General features: G+C 44.3%; 1 protein-coding gene and 1 long non-coding RNA gene across 6 annotated transcripts in view; one reads left to right on the plus strand and one right to left on the minus strand.

Moving 5' to 3' along the window:
• TNC (tenascin C) overlaps positions 1–4,180 on the plus strand; it is a 72,784-nt gene extending 68,604 nt beyond the window's left edge. For all 5 annotated transcript variants that reach the window (XM_075772201.1, XM_010305069.2, XM_075772197.1 and 2 more), the window contains 4 exons: positions 7–103; positions 783–944; positions 2,205–2,368; positions 2,882–4,180. In XM_075772201.1, the coding sequence (XP_075628316.1) occupies positions 7–103; positions 783–944; positions 2,205–2,368; positions 2,882–2,992 (534 nt within the window). In that variant the 3' untranslated portion in view covers positions 2,993–4,180. The remainder of the gene's footprint in view (positions 1–6; positions 104–782; positions 945–2,204; positions 2,369–2,881) is intronic.
• Positions 4,181–7,427: 3,247 nt separating this feature from the next.
• LOC142604627 (uncharacterized) overlaps positions 7,428–23,940 on the minus strand; it is a 41,304-nt gene continuing 24,791 nt past the window's right edge. The window contains exons 2-3 of the long non-coding RNA XR_012838479.1: positions 9,365–9,561; positions 7,428–9,047 (exon numbers count right to left, since the gene is read on the minus strand). This is a non-coding gene — a long non-coding RNA (uncharacterized LOC142604627). The remainder of the gene's footprint in view (positions 9,048–9,364; positions 9,562–23,940) is intronic.

The raw sequence follows: 23,940 nt of genomic DNA on the forward strand, positions 1-23,940 counted from the left end.
TTGTAGGTGTTCCTGAGGCGTCAAAATGGAAAGGAAGATTTCTACAAGAACTGGAAGAGTTATGTGGCTGGGTTTGGAGATCCTAAGGATGAATTCTGGATAGGTAAGGGGCAAGAATTTGTCTTTTTGAAAAAGAAAACATGAACACAGCCTGAAAGAGTAGGAGCTGCTTTGAAGCCTCCATTTAGTTGGCATGAGTATTTGTAAAAGGGAACATAGTCTGGGCGAAGGAGGCTAGGGACAGCATGCTGCAAGGAAGATTGAAATTGCCAGGTCCAAGTCAGTCCTTCCAGTTGCAGCTCACAGATGTCATGCTTCCCGGTCACCGAACGCACCAAACCAACGCTCACTGCTGCTCTGTAAGAAGTGAGATGTGCAACTGCAAACCTTCTTCTTCCTGTACTGCTAGGACACCCCCAGCAACAAAAGCATATGACTTAAAGAAGCAAAGTGGGGAAAATAGAAGTAAAAAGCCAGTTTTCAAAGACTGCGCTACATTATATTTGGCTGTAAATGAAAGACGATGATGATGATGCAGCACAACTTTGCTTTTCCCAAAAGGCTACCTGCTACTCTGATTTGAAGGGAAGACGTCTCTCAGGCTGTTTTTATCTATTTGTTTTTGTGCTAACGTTACCCCACAGCTGAGATAGCTTAAGTTCCTCACCAGTGTTCATTCCCTGGTGTATCTCCACAGGCCAGTAAGACCCCCTTTATGGGACAGCATGATGGTAGAGAAATAAACACGGGGAGACAAATGAATTGTTCATTTGTGTCCACAGGTCTGGAGAACCTCCACAAAATCACTTCTCAGGGCCAGTACGAGCTGCGCGTGGATCTGCGGGACAAAGGCGAGACAGCTTATGCTGTCTATGACAGGTTCAGTGTCGGAGACGCAAAGAGCAGATACCGGCTAAGAGTGGATGGGTACAGCGGCACAGCAGGTGAGATGAGAGATTTTTTTTTTCTTCTGATTTGCAATTTCCTCCCAGTTGGCTCAAGGTAACTGTGTGAATGTTGTATATCAGCATCACAGCAGGTACCTCTTGTATGTTAGGTGTTTGGAAATATGAATATATCAGTATATTTTATGTTTCCATTTTAAATCCTCCAATCACTTAGGTGCCACATTTTATGGCATGCTTGTGATAAAATATAAGCAAGTATATTAAACAGCCATATATCTCATTTGACCAATGCTTCACTGTCATTTATACAGCTAATAATAGCTTGGCACAGCCTCATCTCTTGTCAGTGGAATATGCAGCAAAGTCCTGCTATAACATGATCTGTAATTTTGCTGAACAAATCATCTGCCTTTTGTAATCATACTGGGGCAAACCGTGCAGCCCTTATTGAGTCCTCTTCAGGGCTTCAAAGGATTAAGAGATAAATCCAGCTCCACAGGGTGTCTTAAAAGGAGGTAATTTCATGCTGCTAAGGGCATAAAACAGATCACAGAGACGTGTGTGTATGGACTCTGCCCTGTGACCATCACATGAACTTTATGCACAGCTTATAGGGATACAGACAAAGCATGTGCAGCAGTAGTAGAATAATTGCCTATTTAAGGCAAACACACTGGTGCACAGCAGTAGTAGCTGTGACAGCTAGTAGGATTCAGTCCTACTACTTCCTCTTCCTAAGCATTCAGGTCTGAGACTAATGGATGGAGCAACACTAAGGCAGGGATGTGAGCTCTGCATCAGGCATACACTGAAGGCTGCTCCTATTGCACCCATCTGTAAATGGGCACCCAGCCCCTGGGAGGAGGCAGACATCTCTCTCTCTGCTTCCAGCTAAAAAAGATGGGTAGCTTTACTGCATGGACCAGCTAAGCGTGGAGACTCCTTTCGTCTCGATTCACTCCTTGTGGAGGTCTCTTTGGACTTGGTTTGTCCTTCTGTATAGGGCCAAAATCCAGCTTTCAGCAGGAAGTGCAGAAATTGAACTGCATAAAAAACTCCACTTAATAAATTGGGGATTAGAGACCACCTAGAAAAATATTTTGACTTGCCTCCAACAACAAAAATTGTGTACTTCCTTCTGTATTAAAACAAATCAAATTAAATCTTTGATACAGAGCCAGGCTTTACAGATGGTGCATGGCCCAGTCCGAACATATTCTGCAGAATGGTCACTCCCACGTAATCTAAACAAGGCAAACCTCTGACTTTGCTCTTTCTTTTGTTTCCCCCACCCAGGTGACTCCATGATGTACCATAACGGAAGGTCCTTCTCCACCTTTGACAAGGACAACGATTCTGCCATCACCAACTGTGCTTTGTCATACAAGGGTGCGTTCTGGTACAAGAATTGTCACCGAGTCAATCTGATGGGCAGATACGGTGACAACAGCCACAGTCAGGTGAGTTTGGTGTTTGACGGCTTCTGTGATGCACTAGAAGAATGGGAATTGCAATTATGGATCTGTCTGGTGGTTCAGCTAGCCAGGCATCAGAGCACCAACCAAGCCCACTCTCCAGACCAAAGTATGATAGGGAAAGGTATGGGCAGTGGCTCACAAAACAAGAATTTAATGTCAGCTGGTGAAATATCAATGTTTTCTGGGGAAATATTGATGGGTTTGTATGATTTTCCAAGGGAACATCCCAGGTGTGCAGGGAACAATTGTAATTTTTAACATGTGAAACAAAGCCAGGCAAAGAGTGACATCTCTGGGGGACAGCACGTGGGTCAGTCTGTACAGATTGTGCACGCTAGCTGCCAGAGCCCTGTGCTTCCCAAAGCCCCTCTACTTTGTAATGCCTCTGTTCCCAAGTTCGACAACAGCCTGCAAGCTGAAATGAGAGCAGTAAAAGCTGAAAACAGGAGAAGTAGTGAATGTGTGACCTCCCACACTTCATCTTTGTCTTTGCAGGGTGTTAACTGGTTCCACTGGAAGGGCCACGAATATTCCATCCAGTTTGCGGAGATGAAGCTGAGACCCTCCAGCTTCCGAAACCTGGAAGGAAGACGAAAGCGAGCGTAAAGCCCCAGAGGTGGCGAAGGGGCTACGGGCAGGGTGATGGGGGGGTGGGGGGATATAGAGTGGGCGTGTGGGGAGATTCTCTGGCATCACTGGGATGGTGGGGTGTGGGGAGCTGGTAGTCGTACCAAAGCATCGGTGACCCTTGGCCCAAGAGAGGCTTCTGCAGCCGTCCAACAACAAGCCTTAAGCGTCCCAGCGCTTGCAGCAGAGCAGCTCTGGCTGCCCACCAGTAATGTCCTCCACACCAAAGACAACGATCTCAAGGGTTGTATGTTGTTTTATTAATTTTTATTTTCTCAGAAAGCCTCTGGGATAAAGTTCTTCCACAGTCTGACTATCTCTTGGGTGGCCCAGGGTAGGGGAGGGAGAACAGCTTTGTACATTGGTAGTTTGTTTTAGAACCAGCCATATTTTACACACAGAAATGTGTACGGTTAATTATCATCATTATTATTATTATTAGTTATAATTGGTTGTTGGAAAGCCTTTTTTTATATATATCAAGTACCACAGAGAAGGAGGGGATGGGAAGGGGAAAGCAGTATGTTTTTAAACTAAAGCGTAAGATTAATATTATTAATATAATGACAAAGTAATAATAATAATGATAATAATAATAAGCTAAGTTTTTGTCATTTTTTAAGAGAAACATGCTTTCGGAAACACAGCAGGACAGTGTCTGATTGTAAATTTTTTTTTTATAAATAAGAGCACAATTACTTTTAAATAAATTTCTACCTTTTTTCATACATGTTGAGTTTGTGCATGTCCAGAGTGTATTGACTTAGATGGGGAAGTAAAAGAAAGGCTGAGAATGATGAGGCTGCTGAGCCCGTACCGAAAACTGTTCCTTTAGGTAGTGATTGGTTGTAAGTATTCTGCTGGGTTTGTTACAGTGAAATGCCCATAAGGATTTGGTTTCTTTTAGAACATATTTCTTTTTTTTTTCTGCCCAAAAGCTTCTTACATGTTTTTCTAAGTGTTACTGACCAATGCTTGCTCCATTTAGGTGGGAATAACTAACAAAAGAGTACAAAGAAAATACAGAGTAGTTGTTGTTAGGTACCATTGGCAACTTTGAACACTTGTGTAAATAAAGGGCTCTCTTTTTTATATGAATGAAACCTCTGTGTAGTTCCTCTGTATCATACTCTTCAGTTGAAGACAATAAAAGTTCTTTTGTTTTAATCCAGTCTCTCTGCCCTACTTCAAGGTTGCACTTTTCAAACAGAGCAAATGTTTCCACCTCCTCCTTGGTAATCACTGGAAGGTGGCTGGGAAAGAAAGTGCTTTCGGTCAGAGCAGATATGATCAGCTCTGCGAATGAGACGTACTGTGAAGTGTTAGCTGTTAGGTAAGGTCAGCTATTGTTGATATGACACAGGGTGTAAAAAGTGTGTGTGCATGGGAAATGTCACTAAAAAACTTCAAAATCAGGAGGGAGGAAAGGAAGGAGGGAGGGAATCACTTCCCTTCCTAATTTTTGTTTTAATATTGTTATTATTTTTAATCGCAATCCTTTGATTATTGCATTTCTGAGCTTTAGCTGAGCGTTAGCCCTTGGGAATGGTTGTGTCTTGACTGAAACTTTGGCATCACCCCAGAGGAGAGAGCCTGGTGCGGATCCCCCATGCCGAGGTGTGCACCAGGACCAGCCTTACTGTGAGAGATCCCGGGACAGCAGGAATTGCTGTATGCAGCCACAGAAGGTGCTGCAGACAGGAGCATCAAAGCCTGTGTGCTCTGCTTTATTAATAATCAGTCTCAGCAACTAGATTTAAGAAATGCCTAGTTTCTGTGGGTATTTATAACGCATCTCCCAGGAACCGTCTCACACAGTGCGCAGCTTTTCATCGCTAAGCAGACTCTAGGACCACAGAGTGAGAACACACGGGGATGGTGCAGAGGATTTTCTGGCTGGGAAAGTGGGAGAAGTTCCTAAGAGAATTAGTAAGCCATTGGAGGTCTTCTGTTCATACAATTTGTATTCCAGCATCTCCTAGCAGCCCTGCTCACCCTCCTCATCCATCTTAAGCCTGGCTACCGGCAGATGGCAGAGGGAGTCCATCTGTCTGGGTCTGTGCCTGCTCTGTCTGGCAGCGCTGGGAAATCCTGCAGGTCCCCAGCATCACCCCGGCTGCTGCTGTTCTTCACTGTTGTCTTCTCCTGTGGTGACGTCCAGTAGTCCAAGCTTCCAAGCTGTTGCTGGTGCCTCTGCAGCAGTGGTCTTTGTTGGGAAAACTACCTGCTACATGTAGTAAAGTGTTGCCCTACGGCCACACAGCAGGAACTTTGCAAGGACACCTGTGAGAGTTTATTTTCGGCTTGCAGGAGCTAGGTGACAGCAAAAGCACATGTCAAGAGGAACTCCTATTTACTTTCTTCATGAATATTATTTCATGTACTTTGAATTTATTTCTTTCTCTCCCCCCCCCCCCCCCCCCCCCCAATTGAAGTTTTACTACTGATTATTGTTTGTTTTACATAGGGGACACAAGTCTCCTTTGACCTTCCAGAGCACTGGCAAGGATCTGAGCTGCAGCACTGTATTAAATTAGTTCTCTGTAATTAATAGCCTTTCTTTGGTGTTTGTCAGAGCAAATGATTGGCAGTGTAAAAGAGAACAAATCCAGTAATGAAGGAATACGCTCCACTCTCAAGATGCTTTTCAAGTTACTAGGAAATGGCAGTAAATCTGTATAACTGGGGACTTGAAAGCTCTTGCAGTCTGTTTGCAGACATTCAGAGGAAGAATTGACATTTATGAAATTATTTCCTCATTTCTAGTAACATCACAAAGCTGACTGTCTCTGGCTGTGTTGTCATTTAGCTTGGCAGATCCAAACAGGGCTGCTGGAGACAGGCTCAGGTTTGTACCTCGCTCCAGAAATGACGTGAAAACACTGCACAGAAGATGATATTTCCTGTAATTACTCACTGACAGATGCCCTGCTCAGTATTTTTCATGATTACTACTGCAAGAGAGAAACTGGCAAATCCTTGAAGTAACACATGTCAGAACACCCTTCAGAGCTGACACAAGCTTGATTTGGTACCCAACAGCTCCACCATGGGCTGTGGTAAGGGATATTCACTGTCTGGCTTTTCTCCCCCTCTCCTGATTGTCACTTGTGAGAATAGTTTAAAAACATCCTCAATTATGAAATCTACTTATAAACCTGCCAAAGGTGCACCAAACTGCTGTCTGGTTCGTTTCTCAGCTTAAACCCCCAGAAGTTACCTTAGTGCTGATGTTAATACTTAACATGACGAAGCGGTTTAGGAGCCTCAAGAGGGCAGGAGGGGAAGAGCTTCAAAAATATTTAGGCAGCAAGACCCAAGATCTCAAAGGCACTGAAGGAGATATTTGGGGAAGTGAGTGGGATTTATGGGGTTAGGATTGTATCCATAAGGGTAGTTTTGAGGCATTGTAGAAGGCAAAGCATCTTTTCCAGTGCCGCTGCACCTATCCTCCCTCCTTCAGTCTGTGCGTGCCCAGCCCTGCAGACCCCCTGATTGGTACTGCAGTCCTAGCAAGATCTCAGGCTTGGATTTCTTACCTAAATTTGGGTGATGTGAGCACCTCAAGCCAGCTGGGCAAAAGACAGCTGGAGAGGTAATTTTGGGGGACTGAGGCTTAAGTTGATGGCAGTTCTTAGCTTATTAAATCCTCTGGCTTTCTGTGGGACGCAGACTACTAAATGATGGGGTTTTCTGAATCCAGGCATGAGTGTGCAGCCACAAAAACTGAGTGGGTAGAGCACTCCAGTGTGATGTGGGAGATGACAGATAATTAAAATTCCTCCATGTGCCTGAACCAGAGTAAGACCTTGATGCCAGATCAGTTTGACTCCGGGAGAGCCCCCTCCTCTGCTGCACCATCCCTGGGTGCAGCTCCCTTACCTCTTCTCCTGACGCTATTCCGTTTTGTTCATTAATGATGGGAATTGATCTCACCTATTGCTGGGGTAAATGTAACCACAAAACCAGGGCATCTTGCCCAAGCCTGCATTAGTGAATAAGTCAAACTTATTGCTATTGCTCAAACTATTGCACTGGACTGTAAGACAAGACACCTTCTATTTCCCATCTTTCCTGTACAAGGTGTCACTTCATTCAAAATTACAAGTTTGACTTGCTTTGCTATGAGGAGTTGGGCATAATTGGGGGTTAAAGAGTGTGTAAAACTAGGAATCGAGTATAGCGTGATCCAGTGGCTGCCCCCTCTACCCATTTGGTCTCAGTCTTCACTGCCTGAATCCAAAACTGCAGCCTTGAAAAACCTTCTCGCAGCTGCCACCATAATGCTGAGGGCTGTTAAACTCTGCAGGAGCAGTACATTTTTCTTTCATTTTCTTTTTCTCTTTCCCCTTTTCCTTTTCCTTTTTTCTTCTTCTTTTTCTTTTTTCATTTTCTTTTCTTCATTTTATCTTCTTCTCCTCCTTCTTCTAAGCATTCTTTCTGCTTAACCTCATGAATGTTCTCTGTCAGACCTTGATTAGTAGAAAGGAAAGCTGAATAGAAATGTTTAGATGTCGTGAATAAGCAGCAGCTTGATCCTCCACCCAGAAAACGGCAAGATGGTGGCATCAGCCTCATAGGTACCTTGCCACTTCATATTTCCACCTTCCAGGAATGGGGACAAGATGACAAAGGCCTCTGGAATAGAGCTGGGATTGCTGAAACAGCGCTTGGCTGGTTGCTGCTGGTTCTCTGCGCTCCATCAGGAGCTACAGGCAGACTGGAATTAACGAGCAGATATCAGACACCTTCATAGAATGTTACAAATATAGGCTCTTGACAAAAGGATCAGGCAAAATGATAAAATGCATTTTCTGGGAAATGGGGGGGGAACTAAAAATTTTTAAAAATTTAAAAAACAGACATGAACCTTTCAGCATCTTTAGAGCTCCAGGTGGGGATATCCCCTGTTTGAGAATTGCCTTATCATTTTCTTTTGAAAACGTCTGCTCAGAAACCCTCCTGACTCTAGTCTTTGTTCATATGCCTTTTTCTTGGGTATTTCCCCAGCAACCTCACCAGGTAAAGAAATCTCAGCCTGTAGTGCCACAGCAGCTTTGTGTGGGTACAACATATGTTTGTCTTGATAAACAAGGTGTGGTTTGTCACCAAGAGACTGCAAGCAAATACCAGCAAAGGCTGCACATACGATCTCTGTTCTTGGAAGGCTGACAGCCTCTCTGTAAAAAAACACATCTTAATCAGACCTTCAATCTAGACAATAACATGACCGCTCCATGGTGAAGACGAAGCTGGTTTAGGTGAGAGGGAAAGACAGTTCTCAGAAAGAAAGACTAAAAGATGATGTAAGAACAGCTCTGGCTTTCTGGGTCATGCTCAGCTGCTCACAAGCTATTCCTGGCTCCAGCCCAAGAAGTTTAGGAGCAGCAAGACAACCTCGATGATTGTAGGGTGAAGAGGTTTTCACTTGATTAGCAACCTTGGTGAGGAATTTCCACAGGGCTGCAAATGAGTCTCCATCCGGGCTTGTATCAATCATGTTCCTTCTGCAAAATGAATCAGTCCTATTTCATTTTGCAGTGGAAATGACATCCCGAGTGGAGGATGGAGCAGGAAAACATAACCACATGCAAGCATTTCAACACCTCTGTAATTTAAAGGAAGGTTTTTCTGGAGGTAGTAGGAGTTGGAAAAGAAAGATAGAGGAAGTAGTTGCATTACAGTTAAACAAAGAAGCTGATGTTCTACCCAAGTATACAATCTCTGTCTTTCATGCCTTTACTCCTACATTTAGACACATGCAAACTGAAAAACCCACTTCAGTTTTAGTCACTTTTAAAGTATGGGGAACTCATGGTCTCAGTGAGATGATATCTGAAGAGTTACTCACTTGTGCCTTTTTAGGTGGCATTGAGGATAAGGGGGGTTTTTTTAGGGTGAAAATCCCTCTTCAGGACTTGAGAAACGGCAAAAGTTTGGGCTGAGCTTTTCAAAGGGGTCTTGCAATATAGGAGGCGCGGGTCAGATTCCGTATTGCTGATGTTTTATTTCCCTCACTTGGCTTCTCAGAAGACTGTGGAGAGGAACAGAGGGGACAGATTCAAAACAGCAGCTGTGGTTGTGCCATATAGACAGGAGCTTGCAAACTGCCTCCCCCCTGTACCCCCACTGCGACTCCCAGGAGCCAGCACACATCTCGGCCTCTGGGAGCGGAGAGCAGCCTCCAAAGCCCATGCACTGTGTGCAGAATGAGCACTAGTCACAGTGCCTTACTGGTTAAGAGGGTATTTTTGAGCACAACATGCAACGTAACTAATAGCTGGTGTTATTCACAGATTCAGGACTCCCTGGGCTTAGATTGCCACAGGGAAAAATTCAAGCCTCGTGTACCTCCCACCTGCCACGCACTGGCAAAACCACTTCAAAGGCGTCTCCTTGCAAGATAGCGTCTGTGCCTGAAGCCATTGAGGATACATGGGTAGCGATGAAGTCAAAGGGCCCGATGATTTTACTCGTTCACCTCTTTGTCAGGTACTTTCCTCAGAGGAAATCATTCAGCTTCCTGTGTTTTTACTGTAAATTATATGCTGTAAAGAGGAAAGAGAGAAAGAGACCAAGACAGACAGATTAGGAGGGAAAAAACAAACACACAGATGGTTTCGGTACAGATAATCCCTTTCACTGCCACTTTTGCGGCTCCCTTTGCCTAAGGCATCCCCCTTCTTTATAGCTGTGCGGAAAGGGTTAAAAACAACAGCTAACCTGAAATTTTGTCCACTGCTTAAACCGAAACTACTTTCAGGACTGAAAGTGCTCATTTCCTCCCCGCCCTTCCCCTGCCTCTTTACTTTTACTTAGTGCCTTGTCCTTCTATTTCTGTAACTGGCAAAAAGAGAGGAGAAATAATGTGAAAAAGACTGTTTCTTATCCAAGTGGAAGAAAAAAATTCCTGGCTATGACACTAAGAGAGCACAACCATTCAGATTTATTTTCAAAGATAATTTCCACTTTTTCATCTCACCAATTGTAAAAGTCTCAGCTTTAGAAAGAGTTGGGAGTTTTTTACTACCAAGGTGTTGTAGGTTTCCACGCAAATTGAATGCTGCTTGCAAAGAAGGTACTTAGGAAAAAAAAAAAAAAAAAGCTATCATCCCTAGAGAAGGGTTTTCGAGGGAAATTTTGAAGTAGCTCCCACAGAGATGTTTCAAGTCCATTACGACAGACCCAAGAAGTATAACTAGCTGAGATAAATTGAAAAAAAAAAAAAAAAAAAAAATCCATCATATTCTGAGTATGTGTATACCCTGAACCATTTGGCTTTTCCCTAGAAAATAAATAGGAAAAATTAGCTTAGACTCCCAGGATGTCAATTTTTGTATGTTTTCAGTACAAGCTATGTGCATCCTCATAGTAACCAGACTACCCGGAAATAACACACCCCACTGCAGTGCTGGCACAGCAGTCAAATTAATTGCAGATGCTTTTTTAATAAGTTCATCAGACCAATGATTCAGGCAGCAGCGCTGTGTTTTGGCAGTCTCCCACCAGCCCAAAGGAGTCTCCTCTGAAGCCCTGTATGTGTGAATGTATTTCAGCCAGGGTTATATTTGGATACAGGGGGGGGCTTAACGGAGAGGATATCCTGATTTCACATTTGCGATTGCATCTGACCAGCCTGCTCTTTGCTTTCCAAAAGACTTTCCAAGCACTCACAGCTCCAGCCACTGCTCTGAACTCTTCTCACTGACATGGGTTAAGGTCTCTCAGCTACCAAAATTTCAGCGCCCCTGAGCAAAACCTCAATTCTAAGCCCTGCTTCACCCCAAACCATTGCCCCCATCCCAAACCCTTGCCATCTCACTTGGCTATGGAGCTGAAAAATAGCTCTTTGACGAGGTGCTGCTTCCACATAGTAGCAGGAGAGCTTCTCTTCACTGCAAGGGCAACACTCACACATACCATGAGTGTGTGTGCGCCTGCCAGTGCCCTTTAGCTGTGCTGCCATCATGCCATCAGACCAAGGGAAGAATTCAGACAGGAAACTCCCCTGGTAAAATCCCACGTGCTGGAGGATGCAGCAAGTCACTTTAGATGATACATCCCTGGTCACTTCTGCACCACCCCGCACTGCAGTGCTACAGGGTGCAGTCCCTTTAGCTTGTTTTCTTTCATGTTTGCCTTGCACAGGCTTGTGTGGGCTGTTGTGGGTTTGTGGAGGCCCTTGGGCCATGGCTCTGCCAAGGCAAAGGCTCTCCCCAGCCGCTTTTGGGGCTGGGTTAACATCCTGCACCCCGCCAGCCTTCCTTCTTCCAGCAGGTTAAAGGATGCCCCAAGTGCAGGGGGAGCACTGCTGCGAGCTGCCAAATAGTTTCAGCCTTCAGTGAGTCAGCTGTACTTCAGCAGGTGATATATGTGTCTATATATATATATGTATATATGCATATCTTTAAGTTCCCTTCCAACACAAACAGTTCTATGACTTTATCATTCTATAATGTGTATGCATATACATACATAGAAACTATCCAAGTCTGTACATGCATTTGCTCACAAATACCCGTGCTACAGTGTATTCATTGTGCACTAGAGAGAGAGAGAGTGTGTGTGTATACACACACAGAGCATGTGTGCACACACATACACACACATATATATATAAATTTAACCATTGGAAAGCTAGGAGGTGTTTAGTTGATCATCACTGGTATAGAGACCCCAAAGTGCTACCAGCTCAGCATAAATTTCAGTATTTCTTCTCATAGCTTGAAAAAGGAGCAGAAACCACTGGGGTTTCAGATGGCAGAAGGTATCAAGATCGTTGGCCCTGGTGAGCTGATAGCAACCACCTGGAGCTGCTGAGTCCCACCAGCCCCACACTACCTGCAAGCAGAACTCACTAATACCCCAAAACATTTGGATGGATACCCCCATCCACTCCTCTGTTAGTGTGTGATAAAAGCACATTTGTCTTTCTTGTTATAGTGCGTTTAGGAGTTCTCTGAGTTCTGTAGCAATCAGTTCATTCACTTATGTGATGCTTCAAAGTACATTGCAGAGTAAGAAATGAAGAACCTAAGAGGTGTCGCTGTCCTGGGAGGGATTCATCCCAGATCAGCTCTTGCTTCATGTGCCTGAGGCCTGTGCAGGTGGGGAACATAATCAAGGTAAAGGAACAGTAATCATATACTTCTAGCTTTCATTAATGCTCCTAGCTGGAAGGTTTTGCTTCTCCCAGGGAAGGATTTTAGCAATCTGTGCCTTTAGAGCTTCTCTCCTTGCTACAGTTTGGCAATGCTGATCAAAGTTCCCATCTCAATAAAGCATTGATTTGGGGGGCTTTGCGACACAGTGGGTTCTGGAGAAGGCTGTTTGCTTTGTCTCGGTTGAACACTGATTAAACACTACCTGATCATGTTACCTATGTGGATACCCAGGGAACTTTACAGTACAGCAAAAATAGAGACACATGGCGCCTCTGAGACAAGAGATCAACTTTTCCTTTAAACACAAGGTGGTAAAAATGAGGATATCCCCTCGGCTCTATCACAAAGGCAACAAAACTAAAGGCAGCTGCAACCTATGGGCTGTCTGGAGTTAGAACATAGCAAGAAAGCAAAACATCAGCATGCTCAGCTGTCTGAACAGCGAGTGCCCAAACTGAAAGTGGGTAAAAGTGGTTTGTACACTTGGTTAGACCACGGTTCTGGAGAAGAGATACCAGAAAGGATACACAAGGGACTTTTATTCCAACTGCAAAGCAAACAACACAAGATGAGAGTTTAAAGTTTCTGTAGCAAAAAAAGCCATGAGCTTTGCCTACATTGCTGGCCAAAGAAATGTCAGCTGCTTTATTTTCCAGTTGAAGGCTGCACGGTTAGCTGCAAAACCAGACCCTATTGTTAGGACTTTGCTCCGTCCGAGGTGGACAGATTTCCAAAGTACTGAACATACAGCAGATTTTGGGGGGCTGTTCTGCAGCATTTTGGGAACTAAGAGCACCTTGCTAAGTGGCCATCTAGAGATCTAAAAACCTGCCCTGCAAGTCTTATTTTATGTCAGTTTAGTCCTGAGATAGGTGTGCATGTGCATACAGATTAGGAATCAGATTAAGAACGTATATAAAGTGAATATGTGATAATGGTGTGTGCTGTTCCTGCTAGGAAATCACTTCTATTTCAGACAAGTGGGTGTATAATGATAGTTTTAAAAATCTTTTATTGGTGATCAGCATATGTAAATATGTGTGGGTATATGTATTTTATATTTTTATATGTACATACATATAGCAGAAAGATGTTATCTATCTCATCTCCTGTAAACAGCATGGCAAGAAATGTCCCATCAGCACAAATGTTTTGTGTGTGATCCTTCAGAGTTAACAACAGCATCTAAAATCAAGAATATTCTGTGGCGTTTCAGTGCAAACATTTCACAGAAGGCTGCAGTTATTATTACTGTTATTTGCAGTGCAGTACTTCCTAGAAGCTCCAATGGAGATGTAACTTTTTAGGGGGACCATTGTGTGAGCATCTAACACCTTGCCTGGCATTTAGCCCAGCCACCCTCTTCTTGGAACAGGACCTTTGGAAGACGAAGGCAGCGTATCCTGAGTACGCCATCCCTTAGCACACGAGGACATCTGTGTTCAGATGTTTTTCCACTGACAAATCAACCAAATGCCTGGGCTGGTACGGCACTGCCACGTTTCTTTGAAAAAAACCCAGCTCTCCTTCCTGGGAAGACAACTGATGTCAGAGGGGTCAAACACACCAAACAGGCCAACCGGCCGAGGGTGTTTGCAGGGTCAGCAGCAGTGGCAGGGAGTGGAGCTATTTTTTGTGGTCATCACAGCTTACCTCCGGAGAAATCAATAGAGAAGCTGGCAGGCGTTGGCGTCTGCAATGGGCAAAGTGAGAAAATAATAAAGGAAGGCAGGCTGTCAAAGAGGATTTTTAGCAACCAGTACTCATGTTAATCCTCTGACCTAGATTCTGAAAGGCCTATATAAGGAAGAATATTCTCCACTGAGCAAGCAGCTAATAAGCAGTGCCAGCATTTAAGAATTTGGAGTGCATCAGTTCTGAGACTCAGCTATCTCTTCCTGGAAAAAAATAAATCACAGAAAACAAATGCTCTTCAAAAAAAAAAAAATATCCACACACCCCCCTGTCTATTTCTAACAAAAGCTTTGTACCTTAGCAATGTTGTGAGTTGGCACCATGGCCCCAAAGACATTGCTGTGTTTGCCCACTTGCAGGTAAGCTGCCAGATGGACTTTCCTGGAAAGGAAAATTCCTCCCCTGAAATTATTGCAGCTTATTCTAATGGAGTTACTGCAAACATACATCCCTTTGAGCCACATGTATATACAAGCAGCCCTTTGTGCCGTCTTGGCACCATATTCTTGAATTTCCCTTGTGGGCTCTTTCCTTTTTTTATGGTTTAAAGCTGTTGACAGCCTTAAGCCTACAGCCTGTGTAGGTAGGTCCAAGTTGGGCAGAAAGGTCTCTTGCTTCAGCTAGTGTAACCACTCTGGAAGTCACCTGTGACTCAGGGAGCCTTCATTTCCACTTGGCCAATGTGAGATATTTCAAGGCTTCTTTCTTCAGCCAGGCTTAGCTGCAGAACCTTCCTTTTGACTTCCAGTGGGTCTGAAGGTACTCAGCAAATTAGTATGAAGTGTATCAAATTGGACTTCAAAAAGCAGGAAACCTAGAGCTATTGTCCAAATCTGATCATTCTTGGCCAGTTTTCACATCTGGCAGCTCTTAGTTCACTGCTTACATTGGTCCTAGCTGGGTGTACAGCAATCAATGGCACTGGTGTTATCTCTAATTTACTAAGTTGAAGACCACACAGCTAGTCCTTGTAAGAGTCACAATATTATTTTTCATGTCATCGTCCCTTCAAGAGATGCTTCATATGTTCTAGTGTAAGAGACATCATGTAAGAGATAGCATAGTGTTTCAATGCTTCTTACTCATCTATCAAGAAAGACGTATACCAGAAATTATACAGAAGTGCTTTCCCTTCTGAGCACCCCATTCTCTTTCTATAGAATGAAGTACAGAAACATCAGCTCAAAACAGTCTGCTCCTCAGGATGAGGATGTTCTCAAGGCCACTGGGAGAAAGTGAAAACCCATTGTGCAGTGCTGTGGTTGGGGGAAGAGAGATGGTTTGGTTCATTAATCACCTTGTAACATTGATTCTATAACTTTCTTGCTTTCTTCTTAGGTGAAATCTTACAGAAGAAAGCTTTCCTTGTAAAATTGCAAAAAAACACAGCCAGATGTAAGTGTTCTCCAGGGACATGCGGGCATGGGGAAGAGTGCAAAATAAGAGCTACTTGCTGCCATTCTGTACTTTAAATGTTTTCCTAATCTTTCTTCTTACATTAAATTTTTATTCTCATAGGGAAATCTGCTAGAAAACACTTTCTATTGGAACCTCTCAAACACACCAAGAGACAGCAGCCCCACAACAGACCTCCTTACTCCTGGGGATTTCCATTTTATCTGTGTCAAAACCCAAGCAGAGAGGCACGAAATGCCCTGTTCAATACATACAGCAAATCACTGCCAGAGCCAAAAGCATCATCTCCCTCCCCCTCGAACACCATCCCCATTGCTTTGACCGTGCAAGCGCCTGCTCTTGTCCTCCGCTCTCTGCTCCTCGAGGCACAGGGATCGGGATGAGCTCAGCACACAGACGGAGGCTGCCTGGCTCCTTCCTACAATGCCGCTGTAATAGTTTCCACTGAATGTCCCCTGTGAAAGAAGAAAAAAAAAAGAACTCTAAGTTTTTATTTTTCTTTTTTTAAATAAAATAGCGAGCCCCAGGGGAACATATGACACAATTATCTCCCTCCTCCTGTTCTTTCTGCATCATCTTGTACAACACACGCTGCCTTGTGGGAGGACCTCTGAGAGGAATTTGTCACAGGTGCTAGTAAAACTAACCGCATTTTTTCTTGCAGCTTCATAACCATCCGCCTCATCGGTATGCCAAAATCCCTCGGCGCAGCGTGCTCGCTACAGCCACAAGTAACCTCAAAGCGGGTTTGCTGCGAGGGGCCAGCAGACGAGCCGACCGTGGCAGTGCTACAATTTTTTGCCCCTCGATAACCTTTCACAACACCAACCTGTTTATTAGGTCTTTAAAGTACTTAGGCATACTTGTGGGTTTCTGTAAAATTGCAAAACAAGAAATGTCCCCCGATTCTCAGGAAACCATACAAAACCACACCAGAAATCTGTCAGCTAGTCTGAAGTGTGTTTTCACTGTGGCTGCCTCAATAGGGATGGGGGGACTAATACAGATCAAAAGAAAAACTGACCTGGCATTAGCTGAAATGAAAACAAACCTAAAAACCTGCCTCAGCTCTTTTAGCAAGTAAATATTGTTTCATTTTAATTTTACTTCATAATTTTGACCAGCTTGGGAATTTCTGCTCTTGGAATTAAGGCAAAGCAGGGATGCTCAGTGTTTTCCTGCTGGGCTGCATCCCTCCTGGCTCTTTGTGCAGAGGATGGGCTCACAGCTCTGGTCCCCCCATGAGGACGGGCAGGGAGTCCTGCCTGCTGCCCGTACCACTTCCTCCCAGAAACCCGCAGTGACACCTTCCCCTTTCACTGTACTCATTTTTAATGCCTTTTGCTCCAAGGCAAAACACTGGCACACAACTCCTTTCACTTGTTGTGTCATGGGGTTTCATTAGCAGCTGCTGGGGGCTGCTCCTGGGGGGCACAGCCCTTTAGGTCTGGCTGCCCTGCAGGGTTCGTATTAAAGAGGACACCTTGCTTTGGATTGTCCTTATTCTTTCCCATGGTCTGAGACTTCAGGCAGCTGCTCCCCTGTACGGCCAGGCATTCAAGTGTCCCAGAGACGGAGCTCTCTTAGCAAAAGCAGACAGCAGCTGAGTCACTGGAGAGAGACGGGTACTGCCAGGGCATGAATCATGCCCTCCTGAAGCAGATCTACATAAAAAAAGCTAGACAAACCCCTTCTGTAAAGTGTCTACTTCTCCCTCTTGATTGCAAAGTAAAGAGTGCAATATGCAGACAAGTCTCATTGTGGATATCTAAAGTTGAGTAGAAGTAACACTCTCACAATCTCCAAAGCCAGCAGCTCTCCCAGCTCAGTCTGTGTGCCATAAAAACTGGAGCACAGATCTAGGGGTCGTGTTGGTTAAGGGAAAGCTCCTCAACATCCATCTCCTGTGATTTACCTGGGAAACCCTCTTGTACCAAGGTCTGATCACAGGGAAAGCCTTGCACAATAGGGCTGATGCTCTTAGCTAGATTTTTTGCCAAAAAGTATTTGGGCAACATTATCATGCACTGGAAAAGGCACTTTTTGGTGCTGTAGCTGTTGTCTCACTCCATGGGGAGCTGGAAGGTCTGGAAGGGGACCAGGCAGAGGGGACAGTACAGGGAGGGCTGGAGGATGCAACAGATTCTGGGCTTCGCTGCCGTTCCCGGGAGAGGAGGTATGAAAGAGCACTGTGAAACATTGAATGCATGGAGGCAGCGAGCCAGCAATGAATCCAGTTCTTTATCTAACAAGCCTAAGGGGCACCCCAGGAAAATAAACCCTTCAAAACATTTAAAAGAAATGAAAAGAACATTTGCTTTATACATTGCATTATTAAATTATGGATCTCATTGTCACAGTATGTAATGGGATTCAAGTAGGAATTAGTTAGCTTAGGTGAATGCTCACCATATTTTGCCTATTGCTTAATACTCTCTCCCAAAGCATCTTGTACTTAATTACTGTGCTTGCAGATGGTGTATCAAGCTAGATGGGCATGTGGTCAGACTCAGTACATGCTCTGATTCATTGCAGGGACCAAAGACAGTGGGTGGTGACCTATTTGAAATTTCGTTAAGTGGCTTTTGGCAATCTGCATCTGCTGGCTCCAGAATGGCTTTTTTGTACATATGGAGCACACCTTTCTAGTGCCTATTACTGCTGCAGCTCCTGGCATAAAAATAAAATTACTGCTCTGTCCTTATCCAACTAATATTGAAGGGGTTGTTGATCTCCTCCAGAGTCCAGGTCATAAGTGGTTGAACTCATGGAATTATCTAACAGGTACTCATTCTGTAAAAGTGAGACCCAGGGAGGAAATTTTAACTTGCAGTTTTAAGGAAATTATTATCAGGTATTGTCCTACTCTTTCATTCAGCTTATGGTGTTCTGGTTTGTGCATGCTATTTAATAACAATGATTTCTTGAGGATGGGAGAACATTCATCAGATTTGTGGTCTGAATTACTCAAAGAGGGCGATGATACCTACAGTTATTATGGTGTGCATTGGTAGCTTAATCAAGGCAGTTAATCAAGGCAGTTAATGGATGAGGAACAACGCCTCTATCACCTAGCTCAGGTTTTGGCAAGAACCAACCCATCAGAAGTGTAAAAGCAATTAATCTGGGATCTGTCTAAACCACTGTTTAATCTTGTTTAATTCCAGTGTTTCAGCACTTCCAAAAATTTTCAGCCCTTGTGGTTTCACCTCAACCATTCAGCAAAATTCAACTCAAATTTACGACCTGGCTTAGCCAACCCAAAAGTGCCTTTTCCAGTGAATTGGTGATTCATTGAACCATTTTCTCCCAACTTTACAGCCGCAGCATTTCATGGAAGCCATTTCTTTGCTCAAGAGATGGCTATCACAACTGGTTCCACTGTAGGAGTGTTGAAAGCGCAGGCTGTGGGCTGTGCAACCATCTAGGGCTATCTTCTGCGGTAACTTGAACATTTGTGGTACCTGCTCCTCTGCCTTCTTTCAATTAATCTAACAGATTTATTGGCAATCAACTACTGCATTCAGCAAACTATGTACCAGGCTTAAACTTATCAGACTTTGCAGTTTCCTCATGATTGGGATGTGTTTTGATTTGTGGGTCCATTGTGTCCTCTGTCATTTTGCTTTCCACCTGGCTGGTTTCCCTTCCTTTACGCTGCACAGTCAGCTGTAGGTCAGGCTAAATATTTAGTTTTTAACATTATAAAAAAGACAGGTAAAAAGTCTCAAAGTGACCTATAGAAAATTTCCCTTGGCGTGTAGAACCACTGTCCCAACCACTGGTTTTAATCAGAAAAATGGTCCCCAAACCAGCAATTTCCCCTATGAAATAAAGCACAGTCACCAGTGTCTGTCTGCTGCTCTGCTGGAATACTCACCAGAGGAGCTGCCCGACCTCTGCCTGTCTCCATCCCCAGTGGCAGCTGCCTACAGGGATGGGCACCTGCTCCCGTCAAGCCTGGCCAAGCTGTGCCCTCGGCCGTCTCCCCCCGCTGCTGCTCACTCTTCTCCAAAGCAAGAGGTGAGCAGCAGCAGTGGGGCTGGGTCTTCCCCACTCCTCCGAGCCATGCACCACATCCTCTGCCTACATAGTGACTCACCACTGGTTGTATCGTCCAGCGCCTGTGCATCACCCCGGCGTCAGCACAGGGCACACAGCCTCTGCTCTCCCCAATCATGTCTTCTTCTCCCCAATCTTTATCCCCAGTCATCTCTTCTTCTCTATTCCTCTTCAGTCCCCCAGTCATATGTGTAAATGTCCTGTCCAACCCTGGACCATATCCATATGGTCTTCTCCATCCTTGGCTTGCTCCCACACCCCTACCTTGATGCTCATCCTGGGCACCCCACAGCTGTCCCATCACCCCAGCTCCCTCCTCCAGCCTGCTGCCACTCTCTCAAGTGCTGCATCAAGAAGGGTAGAAGCTGCTCCCTCGCTAGCAAGGTAGCCCAGTCTCTTGTTGCTTTAATAGAGCCACTACTAGTGCAGCAGTTCATCAGTGATGTGTGGCTGTACTGTGAGTAGTCATGACCCTTTGGTGGCCCTACACTCCTTTTCCAGGGAAGCCCAGTGCATTTGACAATGTTCCCAAGTGAGATGTAGTGGTGGCAGAATTAGGGAGCCCCAGCTCCAGGCCATGTCACAACAGACTTGTCTTCATGAAGAACACACTTTCCATTCCTGTGGAGCCACAAACTTAATCCTTCAGCCACCCAGTCCCTCACCTGTTGCTACAGCTCCTTACTTCTCCTCCAGCTCTTTCTATATTCCACCTACCCTGCCTGTCTGCTAGTCCCTGACCCCTCTCCCCATGTCTTTGTGCACCATCATTCAATCCTTACTGCACTGAGGTGTCTCTTGGGGAAGCAAAGCAAACTGATCACTTTTCAAAGTGGATTTTATGAAATTCATTAGATGATTGGCACTAAGAGACGTCTTCCTGAATTACTGAATAAAAGTGCTGACAGAGTTTGCTGTCATTGGAGAACCACTGGTCATGACAAGATTTTATTAGGAACTAGTTTTTGTATTTGAGTTGTAATGCTGTAGTTCAAGAATAATTTCCATTCAGAAAAACCCCAAATATCCTAGAAATGTGTCACAAAGCAAAAGTCCCTTTCTCCACCACCAAAGTGTAGCAAATGGAGAGCAAAGGGCTTAATTTTTCCCATAGTTTCAAGCTGAATAAATACATTGAATAAATAAAACAACTATCAAGTGAAATGTTCCAAAACAAAACGTCATTTTTATAGAAAAATTAAACCACTCTATTCCCCAAATGCTGAATTTGCATTTTTCAAGCTTATTAAAATGTAATGGGTTTTTTAATTTTTCTGAAAAGTTTTATCAGAATTGCCATCTTCCCGAAAAAGTTTTTGCTTTTAACAAACCAGCATTTTTTTTGGGGGGGGGATATATCCACTGCAGTGTTTCCAGTTGGTTGCATGCCATTTTGGGCTTGGACTCAGAAGCCCATAGTCCCAGTGTGGGAGCTGACGCAGACCTGCAGTATGGCTGTCACAGGTCACTTCCTTCAGCCTAGACCTACCCTGATAGTTAAGGTTGCCATGAAGGTCACTCTAAAGCCTGCAGTGGCCAGATATATCCACAGTAAACCCCAAATATGCCATAGCACCCATAAGATTAAGATTTCCTTGCGTTGGTGAACCTACCGGCACATATCTACCAGCTATCTCTTGCTGAGACTCTCCCCCATGCCTGGAGCCCACTTGGGCATGCAGAAATGCCTGTGGGTGCCCCAGGAGCCCCATCTCCAGAGTCCCTGCTCCTGACAGTCCTCTCTTTCCCTCTCCCCATACCGGAATGGCTCCCTGCAGGACCATCCTTCATGCACCAGCACTGAAGGACTTTGATGCCCGCCCCAGGGGATGCTCCAGGCAAGCAAAGGCAGTTCATGCACTTCAGGCTGGAAGACGGAGCCGTAAAGACCAGATAACCGGTGCTCCGTGCTTTTGCTTTCTATCAGACTTGGTATCGCCTGTTCAGACTGCAGATTCACAAGAGTGCCTTGTTATATGTTTGTACAGCAACCGATACCGCATGTTTCCATTGCTAGCTGTTACCAAGACACAAGCAAGGCTTTGTCAAGGCTAAAAATCTTAAACAAGTGCACTGATAACCTTGTCTAGTTGCTTGTTGATGCTTTTGTGTCTCGTTGCTAGTTTTTAGACTTTGAGGTCTTTGTGTCTCTGCCTAAGTTGTCTTTTGGTAAGAAAAATGCTTATAGGAATAGAGATAGTATCGCAAAGCAACAATAATCAGAGCCACAGATTAGTGGTTCGCCTGTGCTGTCCCTCCCTCACCGTAGATGTGTGAATGACCTATATTTGGCTTGTGGCTAGTCTGTACTGGGTACATCACAGCCTCAGCCCCTGCCCTCCTGTTCCTCATATTGACTAATAATAACAACAACTTCTTTGTGCGCTGTTTACCACCCACATATATCTACCCCAAAAAACCCCAGAGGAAATAACATGAGGTAACATGCTTTTTCTATTTATAAACAGAAAAAGATGATTCCCAGTAATAAAACAGATAGATGTTTATCTGCTACAGCAGAAATGTTGAGTCGATTTTTTGAAATTCCAAATGTGAAGTTTCCTTTGCTTGTGTCAAAGCTGTTTCATCTTCTCTCACAACCTACACCACCACCTCCTCTTTCTCATTATCTTCACCAAACTCCTTCCCTCATTCCTTGCCTTGCCCAGCTGCATGTGAAGAGGCTGCTGTGGCACAGCCGGGACAGCAGGGACAACCCACTGTCACAAGTACCCATGGAGCTTTTCCTTGGCCTGTGATGCTGCTTCTGCAAATCGAGTTCAGGGTAGAAACTCAGTGCAGCTGCATGGATCTCACTTGTCCAATGCATCTAGCAAATACTTTGGAATGATGCTCTGCTCCATTAGTTACTTCTCCATTCCCTGCCTCAGTTTTTCTGTCTGTAAAATGGTAGAGATCAGGTAGATCTTTCTTGTACAAGTATTTCAGCTCTGGGGTGGAAAAGGTTGGAGTTGGGTGTATTGCAATGGACCCAAAGGCATTAGCAGGTCCTTCTGTTCAGTGCTGGATTCAAATGTGTCTCTTCCCAAAACATTCACAGAAGAAGCAGGCAAGTTCAGTGCACACATTGCTGGCTTTCCTTGCAGAGCGGTCATTCGGTCCCCTCCCACCCTCTTCCCTTGGGCTTTTGGCCTGAGAAACTCAAGGCAAAATCATTACTATCTTGTCTAAAATTATCCTCCTCTTTCAAGGGATGCTGACAGATGGTGAGGCCGTATGTTTGCACAGCTCCCACCCGGGTAAGTGTGCCGCTTTCCTCCCGGAGCTGCTGGGGAAAGTGGGACACAGCCGGTGACATGGCACCGGTCAGGCAGGATGGCTGTGGCAGAGCTAGGGCATGAAACCAGATTTCCTTTCAGTCTGAGTTTTACCCACAGGCCAGTCCCCTCTAAAAAATAGCCAAACCAAAACAAAGCAGCTTGTCAAGACACATGCTGAAACTGTCTAATTACATTTCACAGTGGCCGCAGAGAAAATGGGATATTTTTGCATTTGAGTGGGTGCCTCTAACTTTCAATTGTTTGCTGTGTTTTTTTTCATTCGAAGCACTGTTTGAAGCTGCAGTTTGCAGTTTCTCATCCTGCATGTTCTGAGAAATATAGTTACAGATTTTTCCCTGCTGAACAATTGCAGTGGCAGGAGTGAGCAAATGATTCGGAGTCTAGAAAATGCCTTTAATGCAAGAAATTTGAGCAATTTGGTTTATTTGTTTAATCAAACTGAGAAATGAAGAAAATTTGAACCTGGGTCCATGTGAATTTAAGTTAAGAAATGTTTTGATCAGTGGAAATGACACGTAATGACAGACGAGGTGAAAGAAAACCCCAAATCTTTCCTCTTTCACATCTTTCTGTCTGACTCTCTGACAGTCCAATAGGAAGCAGAAACAAATCTGTGTGACTGCAGTTAGTTAAACATTGGCATGACTCCTCGAAAGAAATGGCAGGTCCATCATGACTTGAAATCTTTGAAATAAAAGCTAGCTGTCTTGTAAAATGAAATCTTCCATTCTAGGTGAGTTTCCTGGTTCAGTTGTGCTCAATAAGGTAATTTCTAAGGAATTCAGCAAAAGAATTAATACTGATGTATCCTGGATGACAGAATTGGCTCAGTAGGTGAGACACAGCCTTCAGAAATGTATCCAGGAAAAATACACACATTTGCTTATATATGCATTATATTTTGAGATCAATTTTATACGGTATAGTCTATCTATAGTATTGCCCATCTCACTCCTGTTTTCATTTATCTACTGTTTGACTGTCATGAAGTCAAGGCTGAAGCCATCTTTTATATGCACAGTCTGTGATGCACCACACTCACATGTGTGTGAGTAGCCTGAGCTAGCAAGTGCTTGATGAGTTACCTGGCCTAACTTAGAAATGATCCAAGTTTTATTCTCTACTGGAAGAAGCTGCTGTTAATAAGAGAGAACAACACTAGACTCTTAGTATTTTCCCAGCCTCTTTAAACCCTGAGATGTAAAGGTTGAGACTTGTCTATGCCAAGCCTGCACAATCCATAGATTTCCCACCATGATGAAAAGAATCCTTGATTTTTGTCTTCCAG

This window comes from Balearica regulorum, chromosome 20 (assembly GCF_011004875.1).
Source record: "Balearica regulorum gibbericeps isolate bBalReg1 chromosome 20, bBalReg1.pri, whole genome shotgun sequence".
Lineage (NCBI taxonomy): Eukaryota > Metazoa > Chordata > Aves > Gruiformes > Gruidae > Balearica > Balearica regulorum.